A 20562-nucleotide genomic window follows, 5' to 3' on the forward strand; every position below is an offset into this window, starting at 1 on the left:
TCAAGGTAAAATCAATGGGATAATTAATGCGGCAGACGGTCCAATCAATTTCGCGGAGAGTCATCATTATCCATCGATAGTCTATTAAGTTTTGCACCGGCACGGTTTGAGGGTGATTTCTCACATAACCAGCGCTATCACATTGAACATTGAACATCATCTATCATTTCGAACAAAGGGTGCTATATAACAATTAGTATGATTTCGTACGAGATGTACTCGGACCAATCCGCCTTGCTTTTTCTAATAACCGCCACTTTGTATCGTCTGTATAGCGTTAACCGCAGAAATCTTAAGGACTTATAGGAGTCATACAAACAAAACAACGAGATCTACCATAATAATTTCACCCGATAACGGGCCAGAAGCTCGAGAAGGAGGAACCAGCCGACACGGGACACCTAGTTCATCTTGATAGTTGTCTGGCTCCGAGGTTTGAAGCTTTGAATACCTCCATTGTCTTGTGTGGTGGTAAGCTGAAGAGAACGAAGAGAATAGAGCGCGCCAGAGGAGTAATCACTATGTCTCCCGGGCGTGGTCCAGCCTGTCAGTGAGCACTGACTGAGACTCTCACTGAGAGTCCAGACGCGTTTGCCGTTGACGTATGACACATCATCACGTGATGGTGATAGATTTTGAAATTCGACTTCTACCTAATAACTTCTTTATCCTTTACCGCCATGGCACCCAAGGCGTCCCAGTCGTCCCAGTCAGAATCGTTGTTGAGAAAATCCTCAAGGTCTACCACGAAAGTGAATACACTCAAGCTTGAAGCGGTACCATCATCTGCAAAGCGAATTAACCCTTTAACGGCGGTTCGTCCAGCTCTTCCGTTCGCTCAGCTCTCTTCATTGGCTCACAGTGGTAAATCACAGTTCGTCAATCTGCCTTCGTCGCAGCCGAATCCATCATCGAAAGGAAAAGAGAAAGAGAAGACGCCTACTCAGGCTACTGTGCGAGATGGCATCCATGAAAGTCAAGCACAGGGTGAAGGTACGTCCCTGTTTCAGGATTTGATATTATACCTTGTTCAAATCGTACAAAGATAGCCAGCTATGGGTGGACCTGTATGAGCCTACTACAGAAGTATATCGTTCGTTTAGCTTTTTCTTCCGCAATCAACTTATCATATACGCAAGGCCGAACTTGCCGTCCATGTGAAAAAGGTCGAAGATGTGCGACGTTGGCTTGCAGAAGCCTTTGAAGGTGGCCCTTCTGGGAAGCTCAGGAAATACCGAGTATCTTATTTATTCTCATCACTCCTACTTTGTTGAACGGAATTTCCAGCGTATCCTAGCTCTGACTGGTCCTGCTGGAACTGCGAAGACCACGACTATGCGGATTTTGGCACGTGAGATGGATTTTGAGATACTGGAGTGGAGAAACTCTATTGGAGAAAACGCTGCGATAGGTACGTCGACACTGCGGTGATGAGAACATAAGACCAGTGCGGTCTCCTGGAGTATACCTTGAGCATATCATGATTGACCGATCAGCGTTAAGTTTCAAGATATGCTCCAGAAAAACTCCAGGTGGCCCCAGGGCGTCTATGTAGCTATTGCCGCAGTGCGAGGGGCGAATGCTTTGGGTTTTGATTCTGACTATTTCTTCAGATACAGTATCGGGACAGCCGTTTCCAGAAAATGACCCAGACCGCGAAGCCCTGTTCTCTAAATTTGAGAGTTTCCTCGCTCGTGCGTCGACCTGTAACAATCTCTTCCGTGATCCTGCGCCATTGGTCTCTTCGTCTCAGGCGGCATCTTCTTCCACGACACTTACTCAAACCAATACTAACAGCAACAAACGGCGTATCATTCTTCTGGAAGACCTTCCTAATCTCCTCCACAATGGCACCAAAGACCGGTTTCACGCAGCGCTTCAGTCTCTTGTCGTTGATCCTAGCCCAAATCCAGTTCCTATCGTTATTATAGTCAGTGACACCGGAATGCGGGGAGAGGCAAGCGATGAACGCCTTTCCGCTGGGTCTACATATCGGGAACAAGATAGTGTTATCGACGTCCGAACCGTCCTTCCTAAGGATATGCTGAACGGTCCATATGTTACTCAGATACGGTAAAGCCTCTAACGACTTTTCCTTCTATTTCGATCGCTGACGCTCTCGAGTAGATTCAATCCAATTGCCCCGACGTTTTTGCGGAAGGCTTTACAGGCTCTGCTTGACCGTCACTTCTCGACCGCTAGGGGAGGAAATTCTGTGCGACCGTCAAAGCACATACTAGATATTATCGTTGACAGCGCCAATGGCGATATTCGAAGTGCAGTAAATGCTCTTCAATTTTCTAGTATTGGCCAGAAGGGACGCAAGAAGGGTAAATCAAGGGAGGCAATGGTGATAATGGAATCTGTGACGAGACGGGAGCAGAGCTTGGCTTTGTTCCATCTTATTGGAAAGGTTTTTTACAATAAACGTATGTCTACCAGTTTTCAGAACGGGGCGCTTTTTCTGACACTCGAATTAGGCAAGGGTGACCCTCCTGCGCTTTCTGCGAGCAAGAGAGATATAGAAAAAGAGAAAGCCCTTGATGAATCCCTGAAGGATCCTCCCGATCTACCTTCTTTCCTTTCAGAGCATCAACGACGGACGAGTCGTGTCAATGTCGATGTATGTCTTCCTCTCATTTTTCCATGTTCATACCATTATCAACTCACTTTTCCCGTCAGATCCTATATTCGGACTCTCCCATCGACTCTTCGCTATATTCACTCTACTTGCACCAAAACTACACACAGTTTTGTAACGACGTGGATGAGTGCGATGGTATTGCCGATAACCTTAGTTGGGTCGATTCCAGTGGGGGCGAAGCTGTCAGTCTGCTAATCTTTTTACCCGCCAAGCCTTCTTGCTGACTCTGCAACAGTGGTATCAAGCCAACCCACACCGATTCCACCTGCTGACACTAGGGACATTACACTCACTACCTACGCCAGTCGAACGTCGCTCACAGAAGATATTCAAGCCTGAATTCTTCGATTACCTGAACAAGGAGAAGGACGGATGGGAAGGCGTGAGAGATGTTCGTCGGTGGCTTGTTGAGAAGGTTGCTGCCGTGGTCGGTGATACCCGTATACGCTCACATTACTAAACTGACTAAATGGTTTTACAGGAAGATGCCGGCTGGCGTACTGGCGGGTGGAGCAAGACAGACGTTCCGATAGAACTGGGAGGTGTTCTAAAGGCTCGGGATGCTTCGCACTATGTCACGGTGATCAAAGGCCCTCCGGGCCACCGGTCGTTCAGCAACATGATGTTCGTAAGAGCAATGGAAGGCGCTGCGGAGCAATTGGGGGAAGCGGAGGCGGATGGCCGAGAGGTCGAGGATGATGTATTTCTCAACAGGGAAGACGAGACAGCGTCGCGTAAAGGAGGGTGGTTGGAAAGTGACGACATTGAGGATTTCTGATTAAATTTTTATGATAGGTACGCCGTCTCCGCCGATCGTACAGTACAACGACGTTGAACGCCGGTTTCAGCAGACCATTTCGCGGAGTAGAGACGTATGCACTCTTTTGGTGACTCCTAGAATGTCGCAATGAAACATTTCGGTTTTAAGGGCCATGTAAGAATCGCCACCAGGAACAAATCCCGCGAACAAGAGAGCAAGAAGTACCCAAAGTTGGACATGAAGACCTCATCCAAGATAAAGCGGGGGCTCACATCCGAGACCGAAATCTCCTTCCTTCTGTTCCGATCAGAGATGGTTTGTGTTCTTTTCCCCTGAAGATTATCATCAAAGACCCGGCTTTCGGGTCCACGAGTGTGGTAAGTCACCGATGCGTTGTTTGAGGCGTCGAGGGATGGCGATCACCGGGAAAGTGCAACACCAAATATCAATTAAAGGAAATCACAAAGTACTTGGGAGAACAAGCCTCGTCGAGGGGATCGAGATGCGCCAGTTTCAACATTCTGTTTTCGCTCAAGCTCTCGAAATCTCACTGGGACCCCTGTGATAGACAATCGATAAGTATTCAAGTGGCGACGTTGCTGTTTTTGCCAAGTATAACCAGAGAAAACCATCTGAGACATGCAACAAACCATTATTTTCTACGAACTCGAGCATCGAAGCATCAACCTCCCGAGTGGAGGAAGTTCTGAAAGTGATACACTGAAAATGCAATTCGAAAGCAAATAATGATATCGGCGTGGTATAATTATATATATTGTTAAGCCCACATTAACTGCCAAGTCTTCCTGGCGCTGCTCATCCGACATCGTTCATGACATCGCTTACACTTCCCCTCGACGACAAGCTGCCCAGACTGCGATAATGCGGTACGGACGTGTGCTTCGACCAGAAAGAATCATAAGTCAACGCAGGTCCCGCTTGTTGACCCTTCCCATAAATATCTGGCGCCGACAATAATTTTGCTGGCTGCCTTTTAGGTGTGAGCGTGGGAGATGGCCATGGTTTCTAGCACAGGATCAGCATTTTGAGCTCTGGAGATAAGGAAAACTGACTGTTTGTGTCTTGCCTGTAGGCACGGGTGATCGAGAGGGGGGAGACTGCGTCCTAGGCCTGGACAAGGTGCTATCAGGAGGAAACGGCGACGGCTGTAGCGGCGCAACAGCTGGGGGGGGTGGTGGTGTAAACGAGGAGTTTACTGATGATGCCTGCATGGGGTCTGGGGTCGTCTCGACCTCGTTATCTGTCGGAAGGTCGAGATCAACCAGCGTCGACGTCCGGGAGATATTGGACCTGTATGACAAGGAAGACTGGCGAGGAGAAGGGGTATCACTGAGTATCAAAGTCGGTTCGTTGGTTGGCACTGGTCTGGGCCCTCGAACATGTGAATGGTGGAAGTAGAGGTTTTCGACTTCGTTGAGAGTTTGTTTTGTCTGGAATTTGAGAAGTTCAGTTGTCAGAAGACTTGAGAAGGAGGGTTCTGCCGCACCCAGCCATGCTCAACCTTGAGCTTCGCATACTGTAACCTCATCTGGAGCTGTCTCGAGAGCTTTCCGAGCGGATTTTAGCTGCCTGCAAGTCAAGAAACTAATGATAACGTACATGGGTCGCCTTTGCTCTCTCCATCGTCTGTTTCCGTTTCTTTTCCTCATTTGCAAGTGAAGCCGCAGCGGCGGATGCAGTAGCCACCATAGGCTCGAGCCGGTGAATATCTGCTGGTAAAATCACTCAGAATATAGTCTGACAATGAAAGAGAACAAATCTCACGGTATCAAGGCAAGAGCAAGGGAAAAGGCCCAAGGCCGCGCAGATTTTGGGTTGATTCAGAAAAAAAGGCGAGGGCCTTCTTCCACTTCAGGCGTGGAGTGACATCGGACCGGCATGCCCGGAGCACGTGTTTTCGGTCCCGTGGTTTTGATTTAAATACACGTGACTTTAGGGTCGGGCCGACCCTTCCCGCTGCCGGCGGCGGCAGATAAACAGTCCAGATTGCGAGACTGAGTCTTACACGTCCATCATGCCTCTTGCGCCCCCCATTAACTTTCCAAAATGGCTGGAGAATAATGGTCATTTACTTCAGCCACCCGTCAACAACTTTTGTATTTACAGGGGCGGGGATTTCATTATCATGACTGTTGGTGGCCCCAATGAGAGGAAAGATTATCATGTTAATGAAACTGAGGTACGAGGCATGTGGGAATTAAATATCCTCTTATTCATTTGCATAGGAGTGGTTTTATCAGCATAAAGGGGGTATGCTACTACGAGTAGTAGACGAAGGCAAATTTAGAGACATCAGAATCGAAGAGGGGGAGATGTTCCTTCTTCCTGGTGCGTCATTCAGACCCGCGGAGCACATCCCTATCTCATTAACCCCAGCCAACACACCACATAATCCTGTTCGATTCACCGACACCATAGGACTCGTAATAGAACGCGAACGACCTACTGAATCACTTGGTAGACCTTCTCAGCTTAAACCCGCATCTACTTCCTGTCTGATGGGATCCGTACAGATCGCCTGCGCTGGTACTGTGAAAAAGGCCAGCACGAGGAGCCAACAATCATTTACGAGGAATCGTTCCACGTTACGGATCTGGGAACTCAGCTGAAGCCAGTCATCCAGAAGTGGATGAGCAGCGAAGACATAAGGCGGTGCAAGGCTTGCGGCGTTGTTGCTGATGCGAAGTAGGAAGTTTACTAGAAGCATGGCTGGGTAAATGTATAAGTATCGTCCAATGAGCGAGAGTAGTATGCTTTTCGACTCAAGGTCAACTGAGAGGCACTGGGAATCGGATGTCGAAAGTGAACGTTGAGCGCTGCTGGATGACTCGTAGTGGCAAAATTAAATTGCTCTTCATTGCGCCATACTGCATCGCCTATTCTCATCGCCATCAAGTATTCTTGCCATCACCTCGAGGTCGATCGCGTCATGACTGGTCCGAAGGCACACTCCGACCCGTGACAGATGAAATGTTGAGAGGCCAATGAACGTTCGTTCACTGCAACGGATACTGTCCTGCATCTAGCTTGGGCGCTGGGCTGTGTATGCCAGCCGTCTATCATCGACGCCTAAACGATGAAGAACAAGGGTTCTTGGGGGGAAGAGATGCCGCGAACAGCACCTGATACCTGACATTTCGGTGCACTAAACTCCCCGTCATGATGTCAGGTCACCCCTAAAGCATGGGGCTATAAAACCAGTGGCGTACACGTTCATCAGTAAAGAGGAGCAACCTCACATAACAAACACCCACCTTGTTCTTCACACCCCGCTACCATGTCTTACAACAACGATAACGACAACTCCTACGGGTCCGGAAACAACGACTCGTACGGTTCTGGAAACAATAACCGATCCAACAACGACAACTCGTACGGGTCTGGTAACACGGACACGTACGGTTCCCGTAATACCTCATCCAACAACGATTCCTACGGGTCTGGTAACACAGACACGTACGGTTCCCGTAATACCTCCTCCAACGACGCCTACGGGTCGTCCAAATCTGATTCCCGAAACACTTCCTCCAACAACGATTCTGACTCGTACGGCAGTCGTAACAACAACTCTTCCTCCAACGACACCTACGGGTCTACCAAATCGGACTCATACGGCTCCTCTACCACCGCCGGCGGCAACGACTCTGGCTATGGAGGATCGCGGAATGACGATTCGTACGGGTCGGGCAACCGTGGTTCCAACGATGACAGCTACGGTTCGAGCAACCGCGGCTCCAACGACGATAGTTATGGGTCGGGAGGCGCTAAGCGTGGTGAGAGCGGAGGATATGGAGGCAGCGACAGCTATGGGTCGAGCAACGATCGTTCCACCACCACCAATACCTCCGGAGGGAACGACCGCTCTGACTCGTATGGGTCCGGTAACAATGATTCGTACGGATCCAAGTCCTCTGGCAACGATTCGTATGGTTCCGGGAACAACACCAGTTCGTACGGGTCGAGCGGCAAGGATGATTCATATGGGTCGGGTAACAAGGACAGCTCGTATGGGTCGGGTAACACCGCTAGTTCGTACGGCTCCGGCAACAAGGATAGCTCGTATGGGTCCGGCAACAAAGACACCTCCTACGGCTCCGGCAACGACAACGACAACTCGTACGGCTCGTCCGGCAACAAGTCATCCTCTAACCAGAGCGGTACTACCGGTGGAAATGACTGGGTAGACAAAGGGGTATCGTATGCCGCGCAGAAAGCTGGTTACAACCTTGTAGGTCCCCGTTTTCCCAGCCCTGACGGACACGGTACTCATCACTACGCAGGACTCGGACACGGCGAACAAAGTCGGTGACGGTCTCCGCGAGGGCTTCTCCAAGTTGAGCGGTGGAAAGTTCTAAAAACAACATAAGGAATCCGTAAGTCAGTTCATTTCCTACACGTGTTGCAATGATTGACTCACCCGTGTCATTGTCAACTTGTACAGATGAGACGCATAAACGTAAATCTGATAACTGGGAATTTCATATAAATCATGTACAAATTATTCGCGAGAATTGTTTATTTAACTAAAACGTATACATACTCTGGAAACATGCGTATGATGCGGAATTTGAACTTTAGAACTCGTCCCTGCAGTGGTGACCATGCCAATAAGCTTGTTCGACAGATGAAAGAGCGGGGATCATATTTGTCTGGCTGCTATGATTTCCGTGCGTCGAATTCATGAAAGGGGAGGATAGGTGGGAATTCGAAATGATCAAGTCCAAAAATAGGCGTAACCATCCGCGACGAGGCGTGACATGGCGTGACACATGAAGCCATGTCCTCCGATTCACCAGACCGGCCATTACCGTCATGGGCGAACCCAGAAGGCCCTTCAGAATCTGCAAGCGAGGCCCTCAAGGCACTGCAGACGTATAAGAAAAAGGACGGAGAGAAAGGTGCGTCGTAGCCCTCGTCCCGGATGAATGTCGTTTTACGCAGGGAAAATATAGTGATTGTGCGCTTCAAGGCTGTCGGAAATGCCCCAATTATGAAGCAGAACTTCTTCAAAATCACGTCGTCAAATAGGTTCCAGGCTGTTATACAGTTTTTAAGGAAGGAATTGGCATGGAAGGCAGGAGAGCCGTTGGTGTGTGAACGATTGTACTGGATCGAGCTTGAAAGGCTGAACGACCGACCTATAGCATACGTATATCAACCTCGCATTCTCTCCAGCACCGGATGATACTGTTTCCAATCTATACAAGGTGCGATTTTCTCTCGCCTTTGTCAGACTCCCAATGCGCTAATCAAGGATATCCAGTCATTCGCTACTGACGGACATCTGATTGTTAACTATAGGTCAGTACCCATTCATTTAACTAGAATCGCGCTCATATCTTGCAGCACTACAGCAGCATGGGGCTGACACAGCCGCGTCTTCGTTTATCTAATTCTATCTGTATATCGTGGGGTCCCCTTGTAATCAAAGTTCATATCTCGCAAAGTGTCCCCACAATCTTGGGTCCCATTTTTAGTGAGACTCAGGCCCTCTGTATCTCCCGAAACCATGGATCTATGAAGGCTTACTTATATCGATGGTGCGCAATTATGCGTCCTGTAATCCATTGCATCATTACTAACATGCAGCCCAAACCTTAGAGCTTCTCATTAAATGATGATCTACATTCTCTATCAGATCACGCAGAAAACACGTTTTCTTCATTCAATTAGCAAGGGGGCCTGTAATGACGCCATACCTGACGATAGCCAGCATGTAAATCTCGTCTATCCCTCGAGGGGGGTTTCATTTCCGTCCACGTTCAACAAAACATTGAAAGATTGCGAATCCCTATCTGAATGTGGCGGTTTAACCGTGATCCGCTGAAGCTGATCCGGGTTTTTTTCAATGTTCCTCTGTACGGTTGACTGCGCCTTCTTGGATCTGTAGGTTGACACTACTTGCAGTTCTCCGGCGCTAGCTATGAGGGGACGATCAGTGCTAGCTCCTTCTTGGTGACTCCCGGTATTCTTTCGCCCTGAGTCCTAGATGCACCCTCTCACTCGATCCTTGCCATAGCGCTAGATGGCTCACCACGTTCACGGTGCTTTGCACCATCTTCGAGTCCTCGGAATCCACCTGTTTCCCTTCTCTTCTTACTTAGGGACTACCCGAAGGCACGTCTTTTCATCAACTTCGAAGCGTTGCTCCTTCGTACCATCCAAACGTGCCATTCACATACGAATGAATGCGTATCGAAGAAGACCGCCTTCAACTTGAAACTAACTCATAGGTAATAGCGCCCACAGGTCGGCGCGATCCCACCCAAATCTTGCCTCGTACGAGTTATCAACCATGCATATTCGAAGTCCAAGGCCAAGGATCTGCACAAGGCGAAGAAACCTCGTCGTGAATTAATTTCCGCGTCCTAACTGGCTTTTCTCCGCGGTTTGTAGTTGGGCTTCGATGTATTACTGTTTTTTTCGCGAGGTTGGCGTGCTCGGTCAATTCGCAAGTAAGCGGTGGCGCATTCCAAGGTTAAACTTCGAGGTGATGAAAGTTACTTGACAACGCGTCAGTGGATGCCGCAGGTTGTACCAAAAGGTACCTTTGTCGGTGGCCGTGTGCTTAAATGAAGATGCTTATCTATAATCTAAGGGTTGTTTATTCATCTGCCGACGTATGATACTATGGAGTGGTTGGGGTTATTCATTTAGATATTGCCCTACACCTTGTTGGTTAGCTGCGCTTGTAATGGAAGATGCTGCGCGCATTATACTACAAGGGTTAACGCAGAATGAGTCACTTGAATAAAGAAGATTCCGCCCCAATTATCTTGTTGCCCTCGTATCGTATGGAGAGTGAGTAGCCTTCCCGGTACTGAATACGGATCTCGAATACGAGCACTTGACGTTGGCACGATTCCTACGATGATCATTTCGCCGATCGTCCCACTCCAAACGATCGACAGATCATCGCTCTCCCGATGTAGATAAGATAACTCACGATGTCAAATGAAGGTGGGCCCCCGCGTCGGATAAGCTACAGGGCCTGAGGTTGACATGCAGTCCTCTTCTCTCCGCGCTTATGGCTGGAAGGCCTACACGCACACAATACTTTTGTGTTTTTGGGGCACGGAGATTCCTGGGCACCCAACCAACCAAGGGCTCTCAATTCAAACTGGTGCGAGAGAAACGGTACCTAAAGACCCAAAGGATTGGCGGATTACAATATATATTACCCGAAGCCTGCCTGCCAGTGAATTTCTCACTAATCCACTCATTCACCATGCTGCGCAGAGGTTATAGTTCCCATGCCATTCTGAGAGACCCACCCACCAGAGTGGTGGATCGGGAAGGGATTTCTTTGTGAACACACGCGTGACGACGACTCGGAACCCCTCAATTTCAAGCAAGGCACCCGAGCCAATCTGTTCAAGTAACGAGTCACCCCGCGGCAATGCAATGCATCGAACACGTTTTCCATTGAACACGAGAAGAGAAACTGGCAAATAAATGGGAGGGCTGATATACCCGACTTGGGACTGGTGATCATGAACACCGCAAGGTAATAAGTGCCCTACCCCCCTCGATAAGGAGGAGGAGCTTATACGATCAATAGACGCCAGGTGGGCATTACGTGTATGTTATCGCGGAGGCAGATAGTACAGACTTATATCCGGGGCTGAGTAACCTGGACAGGGTGATGGGGTTACATATGACCGTCCCGACGGAAGCATCCGGACAGGTTCTCCTTCAGGTATGTCTGTCAGTGCGCATCATCCAGGACTGGGAAAAAAAGATAATTAAACAGCGGATCGTTGGGCTCAGTGTACGGGTACATCCGAGCGAAGGCGTCGGCCGGGAGCAGTTGTCGACATTGTCGACGTCAATAGAGAGGACGTATAACGAAAGCTGTCCTTGCGCGAAGATGAGAAGGTGTCCGTGATATCATACAGAACCGACGAAGAGGTCAATAGGCGGTGTCAATTAAGTCCATTGATATTGAATATATTGGATTTCGAAAGAGGTATTTGTTGGTTATAGCCAAGACGTGAACATGCGTCTCATCTTCGTACCTGCAGGAGATAGATTGTCTGCACGGAACTCGGGACCGGACAGTGGCCAGGTCACTTATGTATTATAAGACTTAGTCACCTGCGTCACCACGGTACCCGGTACATGTACTTACACTTATGTATGTTGTTTCGTCCCCCAAGTCTTTCGTGAACGGGGATGCAGCTACGCCGCCGGTTCGGATGATGACGCAAGCTATTCAGTCGGTCGCTGAACACCGACACATTTCGGCTACCAAGTGAATGATGGGCGAGTATTATCTTCCCTTATCTTGCATGTTCAGGATCGAAGAGGGCGAACATGTAACATACTAGCTGATGATGAGGGCCATGTGAATATTCGGAATTTTTTTGAGCGGGGGTAGAGATAGGTTAGCGGAACCGAAACATAAAACTGGGAAAGCATGCTTCGACTACAGGTTGCGATAGAAGAGGCAAGATAGAGAGATAATAGAGATGCTATCGTCCAAGTCAGTGACGGGGAGATCTAGGGTAGAAAACGCGGCGACCCGAGTCATTCAATAAATCCTCTTCAATATAATGACGTAACATCACCCGCGAACATGGATGAATATTCAATATTCAACTCATATTACAGTTCGAATGTTCACGGTCATGTCAAAAGACCGACAAATAGTTCCGAAGAAGCACGCAGTACCCATACAATTGCAGCAGGACCCGAAGGTGTCTATACTATAATATCCAAATTATAGAGTAAGGTAGAAATGCACAAAAGCCCAAGATAAGTGAGAAAAAATGAAGTCGATGAAGATGATGGATGAAGGATGCATGATGTTCTATGTGATGTGATGTGATGCAAACGAAAGCCCGACGAAAGCAAAATGCAACATATAGCTGAAGACTAGCAAACAGCCAAGAGAGGGGGGTCTACAGAGTCCCTGTAGGTTCTAAATGAACACCAAAAGACCAGAGGGAAGAAAGATGATTGAACGACGCGTTCATTTTGATTTTTGCTGTATCGGCGCCAATATCAGAATCCTACGCGTTCCGAGGGTAAAGAGAAAACGTACCGGCTTCCGCATCATGAGAGGTGAGGAATCGCAATGTGACGATGGAGTGGCCTGACATAAAGGGTCAGCACATTGTCAGAGGACCACAGATAAATAAACTATACTCACGGGTCGCATGTACGGGGCCATAGCAGGGTTTTGGGAAGGGTGGGCTGCCTTGTTCGACAAGGCCTTTTGTAGCTGGAGACAATAACATGATCAGCCACTTGCGCCGCCAATGAGCCAACACAATAAACGGACCTTTGCCTCGCTGGCAGGTTGGCTATACATGTTAGGGTGTAGGGAGACACCATTCATGCTGGTGGCCTGTGGCAGAGCATGGAGAGACGAAGACAGGCTGGGGAAAGCCAGGAGGTTTGACGGAACACCCTTGGACGCGTCGCGGGAAGACATAATGGAGAATACGACGACAACGAAAGCAAAGGGGGGATAACGAAGGGACCTGCGAGTGAGGGGGAGAGAAAGAGAAAACGGTGCGCAGGCGCAGGTACTTGGGCTGGAGGAAAGAAAATGAGCGGCAAAACCTTGCGCTCTTATATCTATTTTAAATTATCTCATATGCTGCATCCGGCACGTAGGCCGGAGCCGGACATCACACCTTATTTTAATATTATATTTATTTTCATCGAGTTACCTCTCTTCTCCGGTAGTTGTGCCTTCTTGGAAGCCATGTGTCGGCGACGCGAGATTCACAAAGGATCATCCCAGATCTCGTTCGTTCTCATGCCGTCCCGTTTCTGTTTCGATAAAACCCGGCTTCCTGCCGGCTATTCTCTTTTTCTGAAAAAAAATTCAATTTCCTTTTTGTAATTTGTCAGACACAAGGGCCACGCTGCAATCTTCTGGGGTTCCCTGAAAAACGCGGCAACCAAAGATTAATCAACTCTTGCGAATAATTTCCCTGCATCACCGTTTGTAGGGCTATTCCTAAGGCCACTTTGCCGGCCATCTTTCTGTTAATCTTTTCCCTTTCGTTACTTACTCACGTCCTTGGAAATGGGCGTACAAACAGGATTTTTCTCGGAGTTTCATTAACCTGGTCCCTAAACCCTGTCCATATCTCGCGCCTCGTTCCTTGGTCCCTCAACGTGCTCACTGCCCTTTGTCCCTCTCTTTCAAAGAAACATACGCCAAACATGCTATCGCACCCATCGATGAAATACCCTCTTTCTGTGATATGCTCAGCCTTTGTCTTGGTGCCTCCCCCTTCCTCCTCCCCCCCGGCCGAGGTTCGCACAAGGGCAGCCCTGCGTACTCGGTCGCGCTGTCCCGGACCAGACGGTTGCGATTTCTGCCGAGCTGAGGGCGACAATTGATTTCCGCCGGGCCGCCTGTCATCTGACCGTCATGAGTTTAGCGCGCTCGCTGCGGTCTCTCACACACGTGTCGCCCTCACTGTTGAATCTGATACCACAACAAGAGGCTACGCTCTATCTGACGTACGATGTGCAGGTACATTGCGCTTATTACACTACCCTCGCTGATAAGACAGATTATGTATCCAGCCACAAGCAGGAATTACTTACACGGACTATCTCTGAACGGATTTGCCACTGTGAATCCGACGCCTTCAGGGCTTAGGTCGCATGGAAGTGATCACTGTTATCAAACTAAATAATGTAGAACATTCATCCCACGCACCGTCTATCCTACGTGTATACGTCAAAACTACCCCGCCGAGCACAGGCATCTCAACTTCCTCTCTCGTAGCAGGCAGGCTTTACCTCGCAAGCACTAAAACATGTTGTGACCCCACTCTATTGCCCTTCTCTTCCCAACATATCCAGTCTTCTTCCTTCCTTCCCTGTTTCATCCCTTCTGTTCTTCCCGTAGTGAACTTCCCCGTCTCTTCTAGCCCCGATACCGAAAATAAACATTGGTCTCTTCCTCTCGATCTATTCAACATAGATCCGACCAGCGGGATGATACTCAGTTCACGGGTTGCATCCTATGAATAGTAGGCCCTGTCTGTTGACCTGTAATCATAATACAAAAACCCTTCCCGCCCGCATTACGCAAGCACTTATCCCTATGGCAGGCTAATAAGCATATTGCATGGTTGCTTTGGCATCCCCCCCGCGTACTTTAGTAGCTCCTCGGGAATCACCCTTGATCATCAACAACTTGAACTTAACCTGCCACACCGGATAGCCGTTCCCCCCGGGTTTTCGTCACCAAGTATAGCCTGCCGCCCGAGATCGTCAGTTCTATTAGCTCTCTACATTAACAATACATTTACTCCTCGAACGTCGTAGTACGTTCATTCATTAATCGACGGCTTGCACGCCATCGTAAGCAGGTAATTTCTGGCAAGCCTCAGGCCACTCGATACTCCCCTCTACCAAATCCGTAACTGCCGCAATCACCTCGTCGATGGAACCAATTCTCTGATCCATGGTATCTCTCTCGCTGAATAACATTGCAAAGGCAGATGGACAGGTTAATCAGTACCTGAAATCGAAAAGAAGGAGACGGGGAACTCACCGCAACGTTACGGTCCTATTTTGCACGGCTGTTTTGACATACCATTAGGGATGATTTTCCCAATCGGAAAAAATGACGTAGCGAGAATACTCACAGGCAAAATCAACAGTGATTCCATAGGGTGTTCCGAGTTCGTCATTTCGTGCGTAACGACGTCCGATGGATACATTAGAGTCATCGACACGAGAGAATACACCCGCCCTACGCAATTTAGCAGCTGTCATGGGAGCGAAGGGGTCAGTATCACCTCATCCTGAGCAATAGTCATCGTTAGACGTACAGATTTCTGCAACTATGGGATCGAATTCCTCCCGGGAACTTAGGGGAACGATAAGGACCTTGGTCGGTGCTACCAGAGCAGGAAGCGATAGTACCTGCATTCATTATCGAAGAGTTGTCAGATGAACGTTCCTTTCAATTAATGCATAATGATGCGTACCCCTCGCTCCTTATCCTGTTCTCTGCTCCAAAAGTTGTGTTCCAGCAAAGTGTATAGGATACGCCCGAGACCAAAGGAAGGTTCAATGACGTTCGGAGTGTATTCACGAACTGATAATGATCCAATCAGTATCAACGGAAAGTTCCGGTAATCGGTACTTACTGCTCTGCTTGAAGGTCTTTCTCTCGATGCTTAAAAACTCCGGAGACAGCTCAAACGACATCCCTTCCGAAGTTTCAATCTTGACGTTACTAAATCGCAATAAACGTGAGAAAATATTCAATTGAACGGAACAGGGAATATAATTTTGTTACCCTTTAGATAGATCTTCTTTCAACTTGAGGAGCTCCGACTCGTCAAGGGACTCGATGTGTTTCGTCAGGACGCCGGCATCCTGCTTGAACGACTTGCCAACCAGTTTTTTGTTCAGGTCACCAACAAGCTTCTCCGTAACGATCGGCTCTTTGAGGTACTGCCGTACAACGAGCGGGTGTCCAGTCTTCTTCGAGTGCACTGACAAATCATATGCGGCTCGATCTGCACATCCCACACATTCTGTCCAGCCAGTCGAGTTCTCGATCTCTGCATCCCAACAGTCGGTGGCGTAGTGAGCCATCTCATTGCCCATATGCTGCCTAAACCGCAGCCGCGAGCGGTTGATACCGATCTTGAGTAGGAATTGATAGATACGTGCCATGAAGTATCCCAGAGTCTCGTTAGCGATGATTCCCTTGTCCACAGCCTCGCCTACAGTCATGTCGACCACCCGAGTGCTACCGCTCGCCTGCACATGACGATCAAGGAGGACAAGAATAACATCGCGGACCTCTTTGAACCGAACATGACTTTTGTCCTCAGGATCCACATAGTGCTCGATCTCGGCCATAGTGAATTCTCGGACACGAAGAAGACCAGCGCGTGGTGAGATTTCGTTACGGAAAGATCGACCAATCTGTGCAGAGGCGAAGGGGACACGGCCATTGTTGAAGTCGTAGAGACGGGAGAAATTGAGGAAATGGCCCTGGGCTGTTTCTGGCCGAAGGTAGCTGGAACGAGAAAGAGATGAGATGGAGAAAGAACATTTGGAGGGAGGGGCTAGACGTACCCAGGATGCTGGCCGGTCGGGCCGATACTGCTCGCGAACATCAAGTTGAACAGCTGAGGCTCGCCAACCTCGTTGTCCGTGTCAGGATTTCGTATGTTATATTTTTTGCACAATTCACCCAGTTCTGGACCAGAATAGTTGTCTAGCTGTCTCCAGATTTGTTAGTTAGTTCGCTTGCTGGGCCAATATGACAATACAAACAGACCTGAGCCAAAATCACTTCGTATTCCTTCGCAACGGCAGGATCCAAGGCAACCTTAGGCGGCGTCTTGTCTTTTTTCTTCTTTTTTGCAGCCGCAGGATCTACGGGTTGCTGTGCACCCAGTCTAACTTCTTTGTCGTCTGCAAGTCGCGCTGACAGAACATTTTTCACCAAATGATCCGCTCGAAGTACATCGCCCGTTTTCGTGTCCTTCACCATCCAATCTGCAAATCGTGCCACATGGCCAGAAGTCTCGAAGACAGGAGCAGGGGTCATAATGGTAGTATCCAGTTCGAGCATCGATTCCTCTACGATGAAGTGTTTCCGCCATTCAGAGATTATGTTCGCTTGCAGAGCCGAGCCAGGCGGGCCATAGTCATACAATCCAGCAACGCCTACAAGGAATCTTCAGAACCGCATATATTCAGTAGTATCGCAGGTCACGCACCACCGTAGATCTCAAATGCAGGCGCGTAGAAAAATCTCCTGCTCAACAGAGCCTCCAGCTGCGCCTTGTCGAATGGATGGGCACTCTTGTTCACCGTCGACATTTCAGAATTGTTGCGATGAACGTGATGAATACGACGGGTGTACGATGGCAGAAATCGGATAGATGGAAGACGACAACTAAGCCTCATAACAAAATTTACCGAGTCAGAGGTTGATTACCATTTCGGGATAACAATACCGCCGGCTCGAGTCCTCTTCAACAAAAACATGTGATGACATTGTAGGTACTCTATAAAATATGCAAGTGAGGTAGATGATGTGGATACATCTATATATATATAGCGTGAAGATTTAAAAGTCCAACGTAGCAAAGAACGTTAATTTTTGATAATTGTCCGGAGAGCATCCATCTTGTCCTCCAGGATCACTTTTGTCTGCGGGCCGGGTCCATGTTTAAAAAGCGCCAGTGCCCAAAGGATATATCGTTAGATAAAACTTGCAGCAGCCTGCATCTGTGTAGACCCTCTTCGTGCCCACTCCTCCGGTGATACCCGCTCGTCCTTGTCATAATTCGTGGCAAACAGCAGATCGTTTTCTGGAGCGAAAGCCCAGCGAGCAGGATCTGGCGCCGCCGCCGAGGTAATGGCCCTGAGTTCATTGCCTATAAAGAGTAGAATTAGTCTCTTCGGATGCCCATGGGGTGGTGGAACGGGTGCTAACGGATGATATTCGAAGTGAAATGATCCATGTTCTGTGGAGGCGCAGTAAGTGATGGGTGCGTTTCATCCAGAGAGGCTAGTGGTTACCAGGTCGTTCTTGTCATACCCGAAGGGATCTGATCAAAATAGTACTTCAGTCCAACTTATCATAGTATAGTCGAAACCCCACACTTACTCTCTATTTCTTCCCCAGCCACCAGGAACCCGAAGAATATAAAGCTCTAAAGTGAATATGAGGCCGAGGTCGAGGTCATAGTACATCACATGTTGATGTGATGTGAGTGGAAAGGACGTACCAGAATCGAACAGGCTGGAATGGTGATCCACCCCAAGGGTTGCCAGATCTGGAATGGCTATAGAGGTGGCGGCGTTAAGTCAAGCTCCTACGCAAAGCGAGCGGATCTCACCAAACACAAATTATACAGGATTGTTACCACCCAGAGGTGAATGGAGTAACTGAATTAAATTCAGTTAAGCGACATGAGGGAAATATCATCATGGGACATAATGTACTGACGAGAAAGGGATAGGTGTCGTGAGAATACGTTCGAGACCGGTGAGACTGTCAACAAGCTGATTGAGCGCCGCCAGCAGTGTGTCTGTCGTATGCACATGTCAACCAAAAGCTCCCAGAAATAAACAGATAGATAGATATTCACTTGTCGTAGGTACGTCCATCGTTTTCCGTTTTTGGAGCGCTGATATATATGAACTCTGAACGGTTTGTCAGTTGTGATGTTCAGCTGGCATGGTCATCGGCGATGCTTACGAGATACAGGGATATTTCTAGCGGCAGATTGTGCGAGACGTCCTCTGTCCCTCATCTTAGCCCTTATCCTGGCTGCCTTCTTGCCCTTGATTTCTTTACCCCGCTTGGTGAGAAGCTGGATGAATAACGAGAACGGGAACAGATCGAACAAGTGGTATTTTGGAGGCATACTAGCTGGTAGTAGGTAAGCTTCGTCGGCCTTGTTCAATATCATCTTATCTTTGTGCGGGTCCGCGTGACGTCCCTTGGGCTCTGGGCTCCTCCAATGCTCCAAGAATACGGGCTTCTTGGAGATCGGGCTTGTCGCTGGTAGGGGTAGACCTGCTGGAGCCGACGCGGAGGATACCGAGGTTCTGTGATGCAGCAGGTTGCCACCGGAAGGACGATCTAAAGACTGGCGATTGCCGTTGGCCGTCGGTTGTACGGGAGAATCCGTCGGAGCGAGCGAATGTCCCTTCATCCATCTGCTTCTGGTCCGGATGAGAGGGTATGCCTGGAGGAAGCGCATAGGCGGGAAGAAACTTGACAAGGTAGTACAGGTCCCTGGTGTTCAAAAATACTTAGACATGAAGAAACGCGACTAAAATAGACGTACTTGTAATAAATACCATCTTCCCCACGCAAGTAATGCTTGATTGCCACAGCATATGCCTCGAGTAAATTGATGACGGTCTTTTTCTCTACCATCGCTCGTGCCTTGAGCTCCTCTGCAGAAGCAGATTCCGTCGCAGGCGGATCTGTTATCAAAGAGTTGAAGAAAGTCCGAAACGAGAAACAGCTGATAGGCACCTGGTATATGGAACCACACCGTTCGAGCAAAAGTCCGACTCGCCAAAATAATTTGTGACCATAACCGCCGACCCTCGTTATACCGCTCGAACGACGAAGTTGTACGATAAGATATGACGAAACCAAGCACGGTACCGACCCTATGGATTGGACATAAGTTATGGTCCGTCGGATCAAGCAGTGTGTTATAATAGACCAACACAGTGAGGAGCGTCGCCGTAAAGTAAAGCTCATGGCCCTGGTGATTGAGGATGGTGATAAGCGTTCCCCATGCAGAGAAGAATATCAGAATGTGCCAGCATCGGAATAGTGCAGTGGCGAGCACAGCGTTGACGAAGGTCCCTCGAGGTGATTGTCTGGGTGCAAAACTGGACGAAACCTTCGTTAACGCCGTACTAGAGTATCTAAGACGCAGCTTACGGATCGGGTACACTGAAACCCCTGTGGCCAATAGTGTCAACTCGCTGAAAAAGGATAGATGTCAGAATCTTCGAGACCCATGGTGTAGTGCAAAAGAGTGGAATAAGTCAAGCGCACATGGACAATATATCAAGAGGTGCTGGTGCAGTTGCCATCCCGCCCGCTGGCCTGAAAAATGAAATTGCTACGATCAATGACGGAAAGGAGATGGATACACCCGGTTTCAGTGTTGTATCTGTGTTTTTCAGAGACAGAAAAAGACCTGAAGCTTAAGAACACGTAGGGCCGCGGGTCAGAGGTGGGCGAAAGGCACTAAGCCCGTCCTTGGACTGGGCGCCCGTCAAGGAGGCTGAGTTCGTCACGACGCTGCTTCCATGGCAAGGAATCAGACTTGTCCACCCAACAAAGGCTATGAATGCTTATTTTGGCAAGTGTACGTATCAGGGACGAACTCTGCTTCTTGCCAAGGCACGGGAAGTTCTCAAAGCATGAAGGCTGCCCACTGTGGGGTAAGTCCAGTAAGTAAGTCTCAGTACGCTCAGCAGGATATTCTAGCGACGCCCTCAGTCACATTCCGCTCTGAGAGAGGCAAGGGACTAGACAAAACCCCATAAATCTTTTACGGCTCCTCAGTCCCGCGGAAGAACTGATCAAATTGAGGAACTATCGACATCTTGGCACGCCTGTCATGGAGTCGAAGGACGTCGTATGGTG

The 20562-nt window shown here is 48.8% G+C and overlaps 8 protein-coding genes across 8 annotated transcripts; 4 read left to right on the top strand and 4 right to left on the bottom strand.

Annotated features, from left to right (window-relative positions):
- Nucleotides 1-677: 677 nt before the first annotated feature.
- Nucleotides 678-3573, top strand: EV420DRAFT_1562630 (Rad17 cell cycle checkpoint protein-domain-containing protein; the record flags this gene model as incomplete). The annotated part of the gene is made up of 11 exons (XM_060473904.1): nucleotides 678-815; nucleotides 876-993; nucleotides 1046-1086; nucleotides 1140-1238; nucleotides 1288-1411; nucleotides 1614-2073; nucleotides 2128-2429; nucleotides 2481-2623; nucleotides 2683-2826; nucleotides 2880-3071; nucleotides 3126-3573. 11 exons carry the CDS (start codon nucleotides 681-683, stop codon nucleotides 3420-3422), a joined length of 2055 nt encoding a protein of 684 aa, XP_060327157.1. The 3' UTR covers nucleotides 3423-3573.
- Nucleotides 3574-4046: 473 nt separating this feature from the next.
- EV420DRAFT_1750387 (uncharacterized protein) lies at nucleotides 4047-5329 on the bottom strand. The gene is made up of 5 exons (XM_060480325.1): nucleotides 5190-5329; nucleotides 5025-5134; nucleotides 4912-4971; nucleotides 4478-4855; nucleotides 4047-4430 (listed from the first exon to the last, which is right to left on the bottom strand). Exons 2-5 carry the CDS (start codon nucleotides 5112-5114, stop codon nucleotides 4221-4223), a joined length of 738 nt encoding a protein of 245 aa, XP_060327158.1. The 5' UTR covers nucleotides 5115-5134; nucleotides 5190-5329; the 3' UTR covers nucleotides 4047-4220.
- A 110-nt stretch (nucleotides 5330-5439) lies between these two features.
- On the top strand, nucleotides 5440-6114 carry EV420DRAFT_1274760 (3-hydroxyanthranilic acid dioxygenase; the record flags this gene model as incomplete). The annotated part of the gene is made up of 4 exons (XM_060467858.1): nucleotides 5440-5604; nucleotides 5651-5753; nucleotides 5802-5882; nucleotides 5939-6114. 4 exons carry the CDS (start codon nucleotides 5440-5442, stop codon nucleotides 6112-6114), a joined length of 525 nt encoding a protein of 174 aa, XP_060327159.1.
- Nucleotides 6115-6627: 513 nt separating this feature from the next.
- Nucleotides 6628-7965, top strand: EV420DRAFT_746132 (uncharacterized protein). Its single transcript, XM_060483309.1, has 4 exons — nucleotides 6628-6881; nucleotides 6981-7653; nucleotides 7706-7798; nucleotides 7867-7965. The coding sequence occupies exons 1-3, from the start codon at nucleotides 6703-6705 to the stop codon at nucleotides 7778-7780; spliced, it is 927 nt and encodes a 308-aa protein (XP_060327160.1). The 5' UTR covers nucleotides 6628-6702; the 3' UTR covers nucleotides 7781-7798; nucleotides 7867-7965.
- Nucleotides 7966-8069: 104 nt separating this feature from the next.
- On the top strand, nucleotides 8070-8886 carry EV420DRAFT_746084 (APG12-domain-containing protein). Its single transcript, XM_060483308.1, has 5 exons — nucleotides 8070-8323; nucleotides 8378-8514; nucleotides 8570-8632; nucleotides 8689-8726; nucleotides 8772-8886. The coding sequence occupies exons 1-5, from the start codon at nucleotides 8203-8205 to the stop codon at nucleotides 8791-8793; spliced, it is 381 nt and encodes a 126-aa protein (XP_060327161.1). The 5' UTR covers nucleotides 8070-8202; the 3' UTR covers nucleotides 8794-8886.
- A 3076-nt stretch (nucleotides 8887-11962) lies between these two features.
- Nucleotides 11963-13067, bottom strand: EV420DRAFT_746239 (uncharacterized protein). The gene is made up of 3 exons (XM_060483310.1): nucleotides 12712-13067; nucleotides 12580-12651; nucleotides 11963-12522 (listed from the first exon to the last, which is right to left on the bottom strand). The coding sequence occupies exons 1-3, from the start codon at nucleotides 12862-12864 to the stop codon at nucleotides 12400-12402; spliced, it is 348 nt and encodes a 115-aa protein (XP_060327162.1). The 5' UTR covers nucleotides 12865-13067; the 3' UTR covers nucleotides 11963-12399.
- A 1575-nt stretch (nucleotides 13068-14642) lies between these two features.
- Nucleotides 14643-17417, bottom strand: EV420DRAFT_1562665 (uncharacterized protein). The gene is made up of 10 exons (XM_060473905.1): nucleotides 17150-17417; nucleotides 16705-17096; nucleotides 16500-16645; nucleotides 15709-16440; nucleotides 15557-15645; nucleotides 15395-15504; nucleotides 15236-15329; nucleotides 15050-15172; nucleotides 14956-14983; nucleotides 14643-14880 (listed from the first exon to the last, which is right to left on the bottom strand). Exons 1-10 carry the CDS (start codon nucleotides 17337-17339, stop codon nucleotides 14739-14741), a joined length of 2046 nt encoding a protein of 681 aa, XP_060327163.1. The 5' UTR covers nucleotides 17340-17417; the 3' UTR covers nucleotides 14643-14738.
- EV420DRAFT_1562678 (Bestrophin, RFP-TM, chloride channel-domain-containing protein) lies at nucleotides 17413-20096 on the bottom strand. Its single transcript, XM_060473906.1, has 15 exons — nucleotides 19966-20096; nucleotides 19849-19869; nucleotides 19629-19796; nucleotides 19429-19568; nucleotides 19235-19376; nucleotides 18679-19160; nucleotides 18640-18656; nucleotides 18530-18584; nucleotides 18388-18469; nucleotides 18278-18326; nucleotides 18167-18223; nucleotides 18046-18091; nucleotides 17958-17986; nucleotides 17872-17902; nucleotides 17413-17812 (listed from the first exon to the last, which is right to left on the bottom strand). Exons 1-15 carry the CDS (start codon nucleotides 20001-20003, stop codon nucleotides 17637-17639), a joined length of 1533 nt encoding a protein of 510 aa, XP_060327164.1. The 5' UTR covers nucleotides 20004-20096; the 3' UTR covers nucleotides 17413-17636.
- Between the last annotated feature and the right edge of the window lie 466 nt (nucleotides 20097-20562).

The sequence above is a fragment of the Desarmillaria tabescens genome (genome assembly GCF_030435595.1).
Source record: "Desarmillaria tabescens strain CCBAS 213 chromosome Unknown EV420scaffold_36, whole genome shotgun sequence".
Lineage (NCBI taxonomy): Eukaryota > Fungi > Basidiomycota > Agaricomycetes > Agaricales > Physalacriaceae > Desarmillaria > Desarmillaria tabescens.